The 15,671-nt window shown below is 41.9% G+C and overlaps 1 protein-coding gene across 1 annotated transcript; it reads right to left on the bottom strand.

The window, feature by feature from the left end:
• Positions 1-498: 498 nt before the first annotated feature.
• Positions 499-15,392, bottom strand: ZKSCAN2 (zinc finger with KRAB and SCAN domains 2). Its single transcript, XM_007105617.3, has 7 exons — positions 14,790-15,392; positions 13,575-13,761; positions 10,797-10,888; positions 10,339-10,465; positions 6,947-7,630; positions 4,556-5,047; positions 499-2,267 (listed from the first exon to the last, which is right to left on the bottom strand). Exons 1-7 carry the CDS (start codon positions 15,192-15,194, stop codon positions 1,345-1,347), a joined length of 2,910 nt encoding a protein of 969 aa, XP_007105679.2. The 5' UTR covers positions 15,195-15,392; the 3' UTR covers positions 499-1,344.
• Positions 15,393-15,671: the final 279 nt, after the last annotated feature.

A 15,671-nucleotide genomic window follows, 5' to 3' on the forward strand; every position in this document is an offset into this window, starting at 1 on the left:
TTCAATATTTATCGGGCCAGTGCTGGGGGTTGTCAAAGACATCTTTCAGACCAACTGGTAAATGTGGAAAACGAAAAGTGTTCTGGACTGGAAGTTTCAGTAAATACTTCCACCTTCACTCATTGAGGTATAGAGCGGTATAAATTACTCAGGGTTCTACAGAGAGGTTTATGACCACATGAACAGGGACTAGAAGCCTCAGAAAAGAGAATGGTAAACTTAACAAGCAGCTCTGGAGTGTTGGTCTGGACCAAGGTGGCTATCTGATCTAAAGCAGGTCTAAGGAGTCCAACTGATCTTATAAATATTGAATGTTTCAGGTCTCTACCTCACTTCCTTCTCTATCTCCTTAGAGTTTTAGAAAACTATCTAAAATTATACAATATTATACTGAAGTGTGGGGTTGGGAGGCATAAAATATGCCAACATATCAGGCATACTCTAGATAAAAACCAGAGAAGCCACACATTCAGAACTAGAATGTGTCTGAAATTCTACTTTAATGAGACACACCATGAGCATGCACGCTATTCAATCTGAGGAGGGCATGGTAGTTCAGAAGAGTCAGACAAGGGCACCCAGAACAATTAAGAGGTAAGTGTAGGACTTAGGAGAAACAGTAACAGGAACTGGATTACTTATAGGCTGGAGGAACAGCAGCCAAGAGGCTTTCAGTCTTCAGGTACAGAAAAGGTTAGTCTACAAAGGACGATGGGTGATCAGTTGCTTCTCATCTCTATGGAGGGCAAGGCATTATTTCAGTGACAATACAGGGATTCTACCTTAGCTATTTAGATCAACTTCTTGACACAAAAAGGTACACTGCAACAGACTTCTGACGGAAACTATAAAATCTTCAATCTCCTTTTGTGAATATCTTCAAAACCAAGATGGATCTGATGTGGTTCTCATCAGGCTCCTGAAAGTTCTACCCAAACAGGAAACTCTGATCAAATTGCATCCGGGATCACATGTGGTAGAGAATGAAAAAAACTTGGAGCATTTTTGATCTCCTTGATAACAACTCTCCCAAACACTGAAGGATCTTGGATGTTGTTGGGTTTAGCGATCCCATGGCAGTGGCCTCGACATACTGAAGAGAATTCCATTCTGCACTCAGACACTGTATCTTCTTCACTTTATTAAAGGAAAAGTTGAGACACATAGAAGGAGAGGAACAGACTGATCAAGTTAGAGGCAGAGGTGAGGACAGGATCCAAGTCTTTATTTATATTCTCAAACTTATCTTGGGAATTACACTTTATAGCTAAGAAAAGATTGCTTCCAAGAGTGAGATTAGGGTAAAATGGCTAAGGGGACATTTAGGAAGAGAAGAGATCATCATCAAACAGTTTGCCTGAATTCATCAGTCTTTCCCTTGTGTGGGTTCTCTGGGGCATAGAGAGCTGGAGGGTATGGCAGAAGCTTTTCTCTCCCATGAACCTCCCGATGTTTAGTGAGAACAGAACTCTTACTGAAACGTTTGCCACACTGGACGCACCCGTAGGGCTTCTCTCCAGTGTGTACTCGCCGATGTTCTCGAAATCTCGTACAGTTATTGAAACTCTTCTCACAATCCACACATTTGTAGGGATTCTCACCAGTGTGGACTCTCCTGTGGGCACTAAAATGAGAACTGTTGGTAAAGCTTTTCCCACACTCTCCACACTGGTACGGCTTCTCTCCAGTGTGGGTTCTCTGATGTATAATGAGACTCGAGCTCTGACTGAAGCATTTCCCACACTCTCCACATCTGTAGGGCTTCTCTCCTGTGTGGATTCTCTGGTGGGCACCGAAGTTTGAGGAGTCGTTAAAGCTTTTCCCGCAGTCAAGACATTTAAAAGGTTTTTCTCCTGTGTGGATTCTTTGGTGTCTGATTAGACTCCTGCTTCTACCAAAGCACTTCCCACAGACACTACACTTATAAGGATTTTCCTTCTGGTGGGTCATCCGGCACATGAGGCGTGCGCTCCTTCCAAAGCTTTCTCCATATTTGAGAAGTCGGTAGGGCCTTTTCCCCATGAAAGGCCTCTGATGCATGACAGCTTTCCCTAAATCTCTAGGCTGAGACATCAGCTTTCCCTGTCTGACTCCTTGAAGGTTTTCCCATTGTCTTCCTGAGATGCATTCCCTTTTACAATATTTACCTGGATCAGCATTCTGAGAAACAACCCTTTTAGACTTTTGTATTAATGCCCTATGCTGCTCCATGTCCTTATATATTACCTGTGTTGCATCCTCCTTGATACTACTTCCAATTTCAAAATCTGAAAAAAAAGACAATAAACATTCAGACCAGTCATGTATCAACATAAACAACATGCCCTACAGGCCTTGTCTGTTAGGATCCCTGTGTGCTTCACTGGCCTCAGGCATGGGGACTCTTTCCCGATTCACTGGGCCTTATTTTCTTTCAGTTCCACGAATAGCCAATAATACCCAGCACAAAGTAGGCCTTTAGAAATGTTTTCAGAATTTTATTATAATACAAGCCATTATCCCCAATCTGTATCCTGATTAACATGGGAGCAACTTAGTTTATCTCCCTGAAATTCCACTACAATTCACCCTGCTTTCAAAATTTCTCATCTATATGAAAGTACACTACACTTCATTAGTGTTTAGATCCTAATGATCAAGTCCAAATTCCTCAATGGACTTCTAAGCTCATCAACCTCTAGTCATACTCTATCCAAGAGTATTTCTTTCTTCTCAAATGTTGCTGTCACTTTGTTTTTCTGGCAGTCTCACACGCAGACCACACTAACTCAAATCTTAATTCTCACTGCTCGACAAACCAGAATTATCTTCTCCCCACTCTTTCATCTACATCCCACAGTACATCTTGGATCCCAGCTTTGCCTAGAAGTTTTCTGAACAGAGAGCGTGATGTGGTGACGACACAGGCTTTGGAATCAGACAGCTCTGGTTATGATTCCATCCTGGTCACTTATTAACTGTGTGGTTTTTGTATTAACTTTTTATTACGGAAACTTTAAACACAGAAAAGTAGAGAACAGTACATAAACTGAACTTCCATGAACCACTTACCCAATGATCTACTCCTGGCCAATCTTGTTTCATCTCTATTCCCACACACTCTCTGCTCCCTCTACCTGGATTATTTTGAAGTAAATTCAGACATCGTATTATTTGATCCATAAATAGTTCACAAACTGTGTAACTTAGGCCCAATCCAGGTTTGCATGATTCTCAAACCCTTCTTATGCATTTTGCTGTACTGTCTTGTTTCTACTTGCTAATTTCAACGTTACTTTCCTTCCACATATTGAGCTGAAACTGCCAACATCCCTCAGTCCCAAGTGGGGTGGCTGTGCCCTGGGTTGGAAGAGGAGGGCAGCCATCAATGAATCCACTGACTTAGGTCAAAAGCCCTAACAATGTCATCTTCTGAGGCACTCTGATTGGGTCCAACATTGTTCTGGGATTTGGAGGAAGTTACAGCCTAGTAGTTGCCTCAGACAGAGCCTGATAATTTGATGACAGGTCTGGAGCTCACCTTAAAAAACAAGATTCACAAGAGAAGGACTTTGTTTCCAAAGTTATCAACTTTAACAGTTCCAGTTACAGAGTTAATAATTTCAGCTTTCATTCCCACACAAATACAAATTCCTGTATAAATACTACCAGAGAGCATATGTGTGAACTTCCTTTTCTAACGTTTGTTTTGAATAAGCATAGAGTACAGGAAGGAAAATAATAACAGGTAAGGTTAGAAAGACAAACTCAGATTAAGGACGGCTGTGGAACCTTAATACAAGTCTAATGGAGAAAACTGGTTTGGAGACTTTTACAATAGTTTAGGCAAGAGACAGAGAAACGCTAAACTAGGGTAATGGTTATGGTAACTAAAGAGGGGGGCAGATGGAAGTTCTACAACAGTTGAAAAAACATATCATCTGCCTGGATGTAAACAATGAGAGAGAAGGCATCCAAAAAATCTCTATCTTTTAAGTCTGGATGATCTGTGGGAGGACACAGGGAAGAGCCATAGTGTGGGAAGAAAGATGCTGATTTTAATTTTGAAAATTTTAAGCCTGGGCTGCTGATGAGATGCCTGTGAGGGCATCCAGCGGTCAGCGGGAAACCCGCAGGTGGAGCTCAGTACCAGAATAAAGTCTTTTTGTCTCTGCCTATCCTTTTTCTCATGCACATCACACATAACTGAGACATTTCTGTTTTGAGCTTACTGACACCCCTCCTTGATCTGAGTTTTTCTCACATATAATTCCAAGTTCTTCTTCCCCACAATATTTCTAGGAGATATTAAACATTATCTGCCCCATACACACAAAAACCGAGGCTGAGATCCCAAAAACCAAATCACGAGAATCCAAGTTCCTCCCTTGAACAGAAGCACCATGAGAACAGGGACTCTGTTTTATTCATCGATACCTCCCCCTTTTCTTCAAACGGCACAGGACACACGAGTATCTGCTTAATGAACAGACGTTCATGAGCGATGCACCAGCTCTTCTGATCTGTCAGTAAATCCCACCTCCTTCTTTAGACCACAGCCCCTCATGATCCTTACCACTCGGGCTTTGCAGTAAACCTGGAGGTCCCTGGAATTCTGGCTCTTGTACAATTTCCTCCTCACTCAGTCTCTCACTGCTGGAATATTCAACTATTGCCTCCTGTGAGTCCTCCTCAGGTTCCCAGCCTGTAGGTTCCTGGGGTTCAATCTCAATGTCCTCTCTTTCTTGAATTGAGGGTGATGGGGCTTCCTCTGGGGTGCTGGTGGGAAGGGCAGATGCCCGAGAGTTAATCAGGGCATCCATCTCCTTGTAGAATGCACAGGACTCTAGCACGTGACCATTTTTCACTTTGCGGTAACTCTTCTGAAGGCTTTTGAACTTGGTCCGGCACTGTTCCGGTGTCCGGAGGAAGCCACACTCTCGCAGCTGTTCAGCCACGGCCCCGTACAACTTGCTCTTCCGATGACAGGCTTGCAGTGCTTCATAAAACCGAGTCTCACGGAGGATGTCAAGGAAAGTCTTGGTTTCCTCGTAGCCCCAGTGCACACCTGCCATTCAAGGATAAAGTTCAAAGATACAAGATGTCTGAAACCTCTATACGTTACAAAATATAAGAAGTACAAGAAAACAAATCCCATTCCCTGGAACTATTATATGCCTGCGAATAAGCTTTGCAAGAAATGAAAAGGTCCATATAAAATAACTATAATATTATATTGAAAGACATAAAAGAACTAGAAAGAATGGAGAGACACTATGTTTCTGGATAGGAAGATTCAAGTTGTACAGATATTAATTGTCAAATGAATCTATAAAGTCAAAATCCCAATAGGATTTTAAAATTAAAATTGATGAACTGATCTCAAAGTTTACTTGGTAGAATAAAAATGCAGCCCCCCAAATCTGCCATTGCTATGGTTATTAAGGATTTAGCTGTCTGTCTTTTAAAAATTGTTAGGAATAATGAGCTAGGACACCCAGCAGGAACTTTTCCCCCAAATTCCCTATCATTTCTTTAGCCCGTCTTCTTTGAACAGCAGAACTATGTCCAGAGTAGTGTTTGATGTTACTGAGTCCTCTACTTTGAGAGATGAAACCATCTGTAAGACAGGCAGATGTCCTGCTTTTATAGCAGAATTAAGCTTTTCAGGATATGTCTGAAGACAGTTTGTTAAACATGCTTTTTGGGTGTTTTATAATCTGTAGTAGGAAAGTCTTTTCTGTCCCCTACCTTACTGGGTGGTCTCTTTCAGTCATATCATTGGATTCCATATTTGAAACCACCTACCCTCATGTCTGTGGATTTCCAGAATCATGAATACCTGTATAATGCATTTTCCCATCTTTTTCCTGAGATCTGTTTGTTTTGAATAGGTACAGTCATGAGTACAGTCTCAGATCTCCCAGCCTGGTTTATTTTTCCATTCTACCTAAGAAATTATCATCTTTTCATAAAGTGGAATACAGAAACGTTACTAATAACTGTGACACCAGGCAATGTTTTATTGCATTTTAGCATCTGCAGAATGCCTTCATCTACATTATCTCATTTAACACTAACAACTACCCTCATATTCTTAGCCATATTTTAGACAGAAAATTGAAGCACAAAGTAGTTACATGATATGTCAGCTGTCACACAGCTACTAACTGGTGGTTTAGTTCTGCATGTCCCAGGCCCCAAATTTCAACACCATCTTTCTTTTGCATAGTATCTTTTTTTTATCCTTTTAATTTCAATATCTCTGAATATTGTTTAAGATGTATCTCTTGTGGTTCTGGGTTTTTGAGCATAAGCCACCCATTCTCCTTGCTTTGGCCCGCAATAAGCCTTCCTCTGCTCCAAAAAAAAAAAAAAAAAAAAGATATATCTCTTGTAAGCAATATAGTTTTAAAAAATATATCTGATAATCTTAGACTTTTAAATTTGTAATTAATGATATATTTGGATTTACATCTATCATCTTACTGATTTATTTCCATTTAATGCATCTACTTTGTGATTCTTCTTTTCCTTTCTCTTCTCCTCTTTGAATTTCTTTTTTTTTTTGTTAGTTACACATTCCTTTATGGACTATCCTTGATAGTATAATTATGTATCCTTAACTGTTACAATCTAATACAATTGACTGCATTGTAACAATTCTCAGATAATGTTAGATCCTTAGAACCCTGGACTCCATTTGTCTTCCTTCCACAGACCCCAAATACTCAAAATTCATGCTGTGCTCTAACCCAAAAAAGAACCCTTCGTGGCTGTTACTCAGACTGCACTGGGAGTAACAAAACACCTGGGAGTACTTCCAGTTACATGGCCAATTACAGTGATGACTGGCAAGGTGTGCGTGACAGAATTCCCTGGGTTTGGTCACTTCTGGTCTACTCCTTTTTCCACAAGACCACATCATCCATTTTCAAACCAGAAAAAAAAAAAGCACCATTCTTACCACTCAAGTTTTGAAATAAGACAGGAGCACCACGAAGCTCAGACTTCTGGATAAACTCAACACCCATTTCATCACCATCAGATTCTTCTGCGGCTTCTTCCTCCTCCACCAAATTGATCTGTTCTTTAGCATTGATACCAATTCTCTTTAGTCTGGGGAGAGACAGAATCTCCTTTGGCTTATCCGTGGATGAAGTATGAGCTGCAGGGTTCAACAAAACATCCATGTCCTCAAAGAAGGCACAGGGTTCTAGCACATGGCCATTTCTCACTTTTCGATAACTCTTCTGCAGACTTTTGAACTTGGTCCGACACTGCTCTGGTGTTCGGAGGAAGCCGCATTCTCGCAACCATTCAGCTACAGCACCATATACTTGGCTGTTTCGGGGACAGGCCTGAAGTGTTTCATAAAAGCGAGACTCTTTGAGAATTGCAAGAAAAGTCTTAGTTTCCTCGTAACTCCAATGCACGCCTGCTATTTTTTCATCTTCCAAACCCCACTGCTGCTGCTCTCTCCGTGTTTTCCCTGCATTCCTTGCAGGGGTCTGAAGAGCATGAACTGACTTTTCTTTGATATAGTCGTTTCGTAGGACATTCCTCTTATTAGGGGATTGTAGACCTATTGTCCATGGCTCCTTTCTTTGCTCCAACTGTGCCGTCTTGTTAGCTGTAGACACTGTGTTTCCTAGAGTACGAGAAACATATTTCATGCTAGAGAGATCATCACTGCATGCCCCAGTCTCCTGCTGTAGTACGCTCTCCTGGAACACTTGTTCATACCTGTCCTTTAAAGGTGTTGTTCAGTTCCTTCTCTAAAGTCTTCCTCAACCACGATCATGTACACTAGTTTATTACACGAGTTACTTGGCATAATAATCTACTAACTTAGACTACTGTTTCACTTCTCATATATGTACCACTTCCTTCCCCAGCTAGTTCTTAAAGGAAAACTTTTAAGGGTAAGAAACACGTATTTCATTACCTTCAATTCCCTCTCAGTATCTAACACTGTGTTAGGTTCAGAGTGTGCTCCTATGAACCAGTATTCGTTACTTATAAAGTGTGCTTACACCTGCTCCCCACATCCCCTCACTCCCCCACTCAACACACACATACACACACTAGGGCTATGGGAGATGAGAAGTCAAGAACTTTTGGAGACACTCTGGCGAAGTTAATGGGAAAGAGACGTAAGAATAGGAAAGTAACTTAATTTTTTACTTTACAATACGGTGGAGATCAACATGTCTTAAATTGGAATCCGACCTCCACCACTTACTTTACTTTCTGACCAGGGGAAGTTTCTTAATCTCTCTGAGCCTCAGTTTCCTAAGAAATAATATAATCTATTCAACAAGGTGCTGAGAATATTAAATAAAGGATCATCTGTAAAGTGTCCAATGCCTAATAAGTATGTAATAACATTTAGTTTCCTTCTATAGAAAACACACATAGGAGCTTCACAGGATTCTCCTAGGGAGGCAGCATCAAATCAAATCCTTGCTGCAAGAACCCTGGGGATGGAGATTTGCTTTTCACTTTCACATGAGAGAAGTGTAGGGACAATGAAAGTTCAAACATCTACAAGGACCAGGCAGGCAAAGTAAAGGAGTGAGGTGGCTGGAGTGAGAGCCCTGGCATTTTAGCACGAGCTCCTCCCCTCAGCTGTGGTCGACGGCTGCTGTGAGAGAAGGTGGGCCCATTGTGCCTGACGTTTGATTTTTTTAAGAGATACTGGAAATCCAGATTTATAAACTAATTTTAAATTAAAACACTGTGCAAGGCCCAAATATGTTTGTAGGCTAGACTCATAAGTCTTTAGTTTACAATCTGTGATAAAAGACTGAGCCAGGTGTCTGTGGGCCTGGGCCTTTCCATATGTAATTATTATACATGGAGGCACTGGGCTAAATCTGAATGCCCATAGTATGGTCTCTAACCCACTCATGGCAGATTTTATTAAGACCTCTAATTCATCATTTTACTAGGTCTGGATGCTGTGTGATCCAAGGCAACACTAGGAAACAGCTATTGCGTAGGCAACTTGCCATGTGGCCATCTTTCACTGGCTCCTGTAACAACACTAACAGCAATGACTACTGAGATAACCACACGGGTCTTTGAAGGATGAATGATTAGTGATGAAGTGCAGAGACCCTAAGTAAAAGTTAAAATCAAGGGTCCTGGGACTTCCCTGGCGGTTCAGTGGTTAAGACTCTGCATTTCCACTGCAGGGGGCGCAAGTATGACCCCTGTTTGGGGAACTAAGACCCACATGCTGTGTGGTGTGACCAAAAAATTAAAAAAAAAAAAAAAAATAATAATAAAAATAAAATAAAATCAAGGGTCCTGCTGTTTTGGGAAGAGTGCTTTGTTACTGGTGTGTCATCAGTGCCATCTTAAGTTGATCATTTTTTTAAACTGCTTTAATTACTTTCTGATTATAAACAATTGTCAGTTTATCTTTATTCATTCAGTTTGACACGGCCTATTTTGTAATCTCTGTACTTCAGGGTCTATATGTATTGTTGTCCAACAGAACTTTCTTTGATGATGATGTTCTATAACTGCTGTCCAATACAGCTGTTGAATACCTTAAATGTAGCTACTGCCACTGAGGAACTGAATTTTAAACTTTATTTAATTTTAATTAATTTTATAAATTTAAATTTAAATAGCCACGTGCAGCTAGTGGCTACTCTATTAGACAACAAAGGTTTATAGTATCTATAGTGTGTATTGGTGCACATTTTAGGCCTATAATTTTATTCATAAGTAATCTCTGACTTGTAGCTTACATATGAATGAGCCATATTTAGCCCTATTGTTAAAGCAGATGATACAGCTCTTCAAAAGTTTGCTTGTAAAATTACACTTCAGTTGTTACGTGTGCCTGTAAAAATCTGTGCTATTTAAAAAATTCATAACACGCTATCAAGGTTGTTGTATTGAAATTACTTTTTTTCTTCTGTTTATAAGATTTCCATCCACTCAATGAATATGTGCTGGGCACCACCCATATGTCAGGCTCTCTGCACAGTGTTGGGGTTACTATGGGTTAAACAAAAACAAATCCTAAAAAGACCTTATGACTTTATGGAATTTTTAGTCTAGTGGATGTAAGTAAGTTTATATTTCAATAATATGACAATTATATATAAATCTCCCCAATGTTTTAATCACTAAATTATAAGAATATATAAAAATCTATAATATAAATTGGAAGAAAGGAATGAGTGAGGTATGAGAACATGGTATGCTAGAGCACAGAAATGACTAGACAACCCATGGAGGTCCTTAAAGTGATAACATTTATAACTATTTTATCATCGGTAGAAGTGAATATATTAGAAATCCCCAAATCTTTTATTTGAAAAGGGATAGAATCCTTACCCAGGGAGACCATGTTCCCAATACTCTCCTTTCTAATATCCCGGTAGAGGTCTCTGTGAGCAGGAATCTGACGCACACTCTTTTTGTAGGAAAAACCTCTTGCCATGTGGACATCTTTCACTGGTCCCTGTAACACACTAACAGTAATGACTACCAAGATAACCACATGGGTTTTTGAAGGATGAATGATCATGGAAGAAGCACAGAAAGGCCCTAAATAAAAATTAAAATCAAAGAACCAAGTGTATATTATGTGCCAAACGAAGCAGAAGGTACTATAAAGAATCATAAGAGAGATGATCCAGCAAGGAGTCCCATTACTGAGATGGCTGGGTGCAGTCTCTTCTGGAAAAGGAGCAAGGGGGAAAAAGTCTCTTGGAGGGAGTATAAAAGTTTGAGGAAATCATTGTGACTGAATATCCTAGGAAGTTAGGCTAGAGAGAACAATTACAATTTACCTGGGACCCAACAGGAACTCGTGTGGCTGTTACTTCCTGATCTATGGTGTTCCATTCATCAGCAGGAGCAGGAACCCAGGGAGAAGGCCGAGCTGTAAGAAGAGAAAGAAACAATTAGTATTGCAGGCTCTGCCATTTTATTCATGCTGCTTCTCCTTTTATGAAATGAGCATGTATAAAAACCCGACAAATAGAAATTGGTCATTTTCTCAATGAGTTCAGAACGATGCCCCAAACCACGGTACCCTAAAGCAGGGCTCACAAACACAAATGCTTTTAGGCAGTAGGCAGGTAAAGGCCATCATGAGAGGGCAGAGGTAAGGACTGTGGGGAACTGGAGAGCACATGTTCCACTGAAAGGGTACACCCAGTGTTCAGCTCCAGCTGATGCTTCATTGTGAGACTACTGCCCTGGCACAGAGCTTCTAACTTTTTTTAAAAAAATTTTTAATTTTATTTATTTTATCTTTGGCCGCATTGGGTCTTCGTTGCTGTGAGTGGGCTTTCACCAGGTGCAGCGAACGGGGGCTACTCTTCTTTGCAGTGCGTGGGCTTCTTCACTGTGGTGTCTTCTCTTGTGGAGCATGGGCTCTAGGCATGCAGACTTCAGTAGTTGTGGCACGTGGGCCCAGTAGTTGTGGCCCTCGGGCTCTAGAACGCAGGCTCAGTAGTTGTGGCGCACGGGCTTAGTTGCTCCGCGGCATGTGGGATCTTCCCGGGCCAGGGCTGGAACCCGTGTCTCCTGCACTGGCAGACAGATTCTTAACCACTGTGCCACCAGGGAAGCCCCAGAGCTTCTAACTTTTTCAACAGAAGGCAGAAAGCAGGACTTTTATGTACAATCTCAAGTCTTAAACCTTGAGAACTAAAAACAAACAAACAAAACCCCCAAACCAAAAACTCCTTGTAAATGAAACAAAACAATCCGATTTGGCGCGTGAGTTACCAGTTCGCCATCTCTAGCACAAATTAATCCCCTATGAGTGAATACTGTCCTAAAAAATGTTAGCGTATACAGATACATAGTACTGAACACTACAGGCAAATATACCCCCAGAAAGGTGGAAGGAAGATATGTAAGCTTATATAGTATAAGGCAGTCTGTGGTCTAACTTCTACTCTAGAATTCACTATCTAGGAAAACTTTAAGAATAAATATTACTGTGACCAAGAACTCAAAAGCTTGATCTACCACTTTCTATGGAATCAAACTGAATCACTTCCTTGGAAATACATTATTCCCTTAGGCACACATGGCTGAAATCCTATCTCTTCTTTTAGAAGGAATTCACCTTTCTGAGATATCTATCCCTCAAATTTTCTGTCCTCCATACCCCCAGTAAGGACCTCAAAAGAACAAACCATCTTACTTTAGGAATTCCTTATCACCTGAGATGGCAAAATCCAGAAACACCATGAATTTATCAGGTAAAGTAACTGACAGCATCTAATCCATGTGAACAAGGGAACTTTGATGCTGATGAACAAACACTGAAAAATCCAGAAACCATTAATATTTGCAATGCATTCTATCACAATATGAATTTCAGGAGGGATAAGGAGGTGGGGTCCGAGGTGGTGAATCTTGCCTCTTGAGGAGGGGTTCTGTAAGTCAGACAGATTTGAAGTTTAAAAATAATCATGCCATTATGGGAGAAAGGAAACTAACATTTACTGAGCACTGTTATGCACTGACCCTTTTTACGATGCCTCCTTTAATCTATGCTAACAACCTTAGTATTTTCCTTTTACAGATAACAGAATGGAAAGTTTGAAAAGTTTAGTAACTTGACCAAGACCACACAGATAAAGAATGGCAGAGGCAGGTTTTGAACGCATACTGTCTACCTCTAAAGCCTAATTTTTTAATCTCTATGCATTAATACACAGAGGTTAATTAATATTACTTGCCCGAGATAACACAGGGAGGGGGCAGAGAAAGGCTATAAACCCATGTCTTTTTACTGTAGGCTCAGTGATCTTTCCATTCCTCTCTTTAAGCCTGACACCATGCTGCAGAGGATGGAGAGATCACTGTGGACTGGGAAGGACAGGGTCTTCATTTCCTTGTATTTGACTTGATTCATTAATGTCTAGGGCAGATATGAACACCAGTTGTCTCTTCTCTATGAAGTCTTACTGTTTATCCCTCTCATATGCCACTTCTGTGATGCCTGTCAGTCACTTTTTGAAAAAAAATCTCATTTCCTCTTCCAAACAGTTTTTCCAAGTTGCATATAGTCAGCCAAGAACACACACACTTATACATGCAGCAGGACTAAAAACCACAAGCTGATTGTAGAATGGAGATTCTTAAATAACACTATGAGACCTTAAGGCCAGTCTGGGCAATCTATGTTTTCTCAGATTCCATCTTTAAGATCCCTTTTACTTATGTCACACATATTCCCAAGTCTTGAAGCTAATGAAGTCTTTCTCCCAATATTCAATTTACTTTCAAATATGTATTGAGGGCTTCCCTGGTGGCGCAGTGGTTGAGAGTCCGCCTGCCAATGCAGGGAACATGGGTTCGTGCCCCGGTCCGGGAGGATCCCACATGCCGCGGAGCGGCTGGGCCCGTGAGCCATGGCCGCTGGGCCTGCGCGTCCGGAGCCTGTGCTCCGCAACCGGAGAGGCCGCGACAGTGAGAGGCCCGCGTACTGGGAAAAAAAAAAAAAATGTATTGAGGGGACCCTACGCTGAACAAGTCACAGTGTTAGGGCTACAAAACAAATCTGCCATGGTCTCTGCACTGGGCATGCTCTGAGTTCTTCTTACCATTCTTGGGTAAGGGCTGAAGCTCTCTCTTTTGGTTCAGCTGCTCCTGGTGTCCTGAGTGGAGGCTTTCAGCTCCTTCCAGAGACATCACTCTGGGTTGGGTCTCCACCTGCTGTGGCTGAAAGTCTGCCACCTCCCATGCTGCTCCAAGTGGGGCTTGCTTCTCTGAGTACACAGGACTGCTAACCTGGGAAATAAAGTCAGTGCCATAATGGGAAAAGGGAGTTAAAGAGGGCTAGATCAGGGCCAAATTCCCCCAAGAAAGATATCAAAGAAGGATAGAAGATGTGAGAAGGAAGGAAAATTTCACTCCATTCCCTATGGGACCTCTGAGGGCATCAGGTTAATAGTATTGTCCAGAAGTCTGGGCATAAGGGAATAGGAGAGTGCTCTTTATTAGTATACAGAGGGGGAAAATCTGTTAGGAGTGAAATACAGAGCCTCCCTGTTATCGAACTAGACATTATTTGAGTCCTTGTATCTATTAGGTTCACAGGGAAGTGAAAGTTCTCAGAACACTAATTAATTCACTAGTGCACTTAAAACTTAGAAAATTAATCTCGACATCTAGTGTCTATTTCTGACCAACACAGCAACTTGCTAATAGTCAGATCTTTACACAAATCCTGTGCAAGGTGAAAGTGCAAATCTTGCAGGATTTCATGAGGTTACTGAAAGGGCTGTTGAAAAACAATTGGAAGAGCATGGAAAGCCACTGACAAATAAGAATCAGCAATTAAAATGGAGAAGAGTGACAAGGATGATGACATTGAGGGCACTTCAGAAGACACGGATTGGAATATTAAAGGATTACAAGAGGCCCTGGGGTAACTGATAAAGTCCTTTCTTTCCTCTTCTTTTTGGGTGGGGGGCAGGGCAAAATAGCCCTCTTTAGGATCAAGCTACAAAAGTAAAATCCTGTGAAGCATAATGTACTGTTCTCTCATATAATTTTTTGGGGAAATGTTATGCAAAGATTTAAAACAAATACTTAGATGCATAATGTTTAGTGTCATTTGCAAGACAGTAGTTCAACCAAAGCTTTTTTTCTATTTAATATGAAATTCTGATCCCTTTTAAATAGATTCCCTTTAAAGGTCTTTCATTATTACCATTTATCCTTCCATAATTTGCATTTCCTGCAATGCATCCCTTGCCTATCTTCCTTTTCACCCCTTCTAGTTAAATACAAAAATCTGGAAAATCCTCTCTCACCTGCTGTCTTAGTCTTCCAGTCTCTTTCTCCAAGTGTATTACCAGGGCCACCGCCTCCTCTCCACTTTCCGGACACTGCTTCTGTGCCCACGCCTGAATCTTCTCGGGTAAAATGGTGAGAAACTGCTCAATCACCAGCAGCTCCAGGATCTGTTCCTTGGAACGCGTTTCTGGCTTCAGCCACCGGCAGCAAAGTTCCCAGAGTTTACTGAAAGCTTCATGGGGTCCGGTCACATCCTCATAACAGAATTGCCTGAAGCACTTGCGAAAAGTCTCAGACTCAGAGCTGTCCGATCCTTCCAGAATGGGCTGCGATGCCCACTCGGGCTCCTTTTCCACCTTCATTATTAGGCATCCCTCAACCTCCAGGGGCGCGTCGATCTGAGGGTCCAGGGATGCAGCCATGCTCTAACCCGGGGGTCAACCTCACGTCTAGCTCAGAGACTCGAAGAAACCAAACCTTCGAGAGCTCCCTGCTAATGGTTTTGGAAGTGCGGGAAGGCAGGGAAGTGAAAACGGCAGCGTCAGCAGGAACAGGGTACCCCAGGCTGATTAATCAAATCTATCCTAGGCCCTTGAAAAGGTGAACATGTACCCTAAGGTCCAAGAACTCAGCCTCTTCTTCCAACAAGATGTGTCCCCGCGTTGTGGTTTCCCAGGGTGCATCTTTTAGTGCAATGTCGGAAAGAGCAACGCTAGAGGACTGGGAGAAAATCAAGGGGACGGCGGACAGGAGGGCGGGGGCGGACAGCCGGGCCGGGAGGGGGTGTGTCAGACACCCGGGGAAGGGCCCGAGAGAAGGGAGGCCCCCGAGTGGGTGGGGCCGGATGCGCAGGCCCCGCCCGGCCCCGGGTTCGAGGCTCGGGGCACGGCAGCGCGCCC

Source organism: Physeter macrocephalus, chromosome 14, assembly GCF_002837175.3.
Source record: "Physeter macrocephalus isolate SW-GA chromosome 14, ASM283717v5, whole genome shotgun sequence".
Classification (NCBI taxonomy): Eukaryota; Metazoa; Chordata; class Mammalia; order Artiodactyla; family Physeteridae; genus Physeter; species Physeter macrocephalus.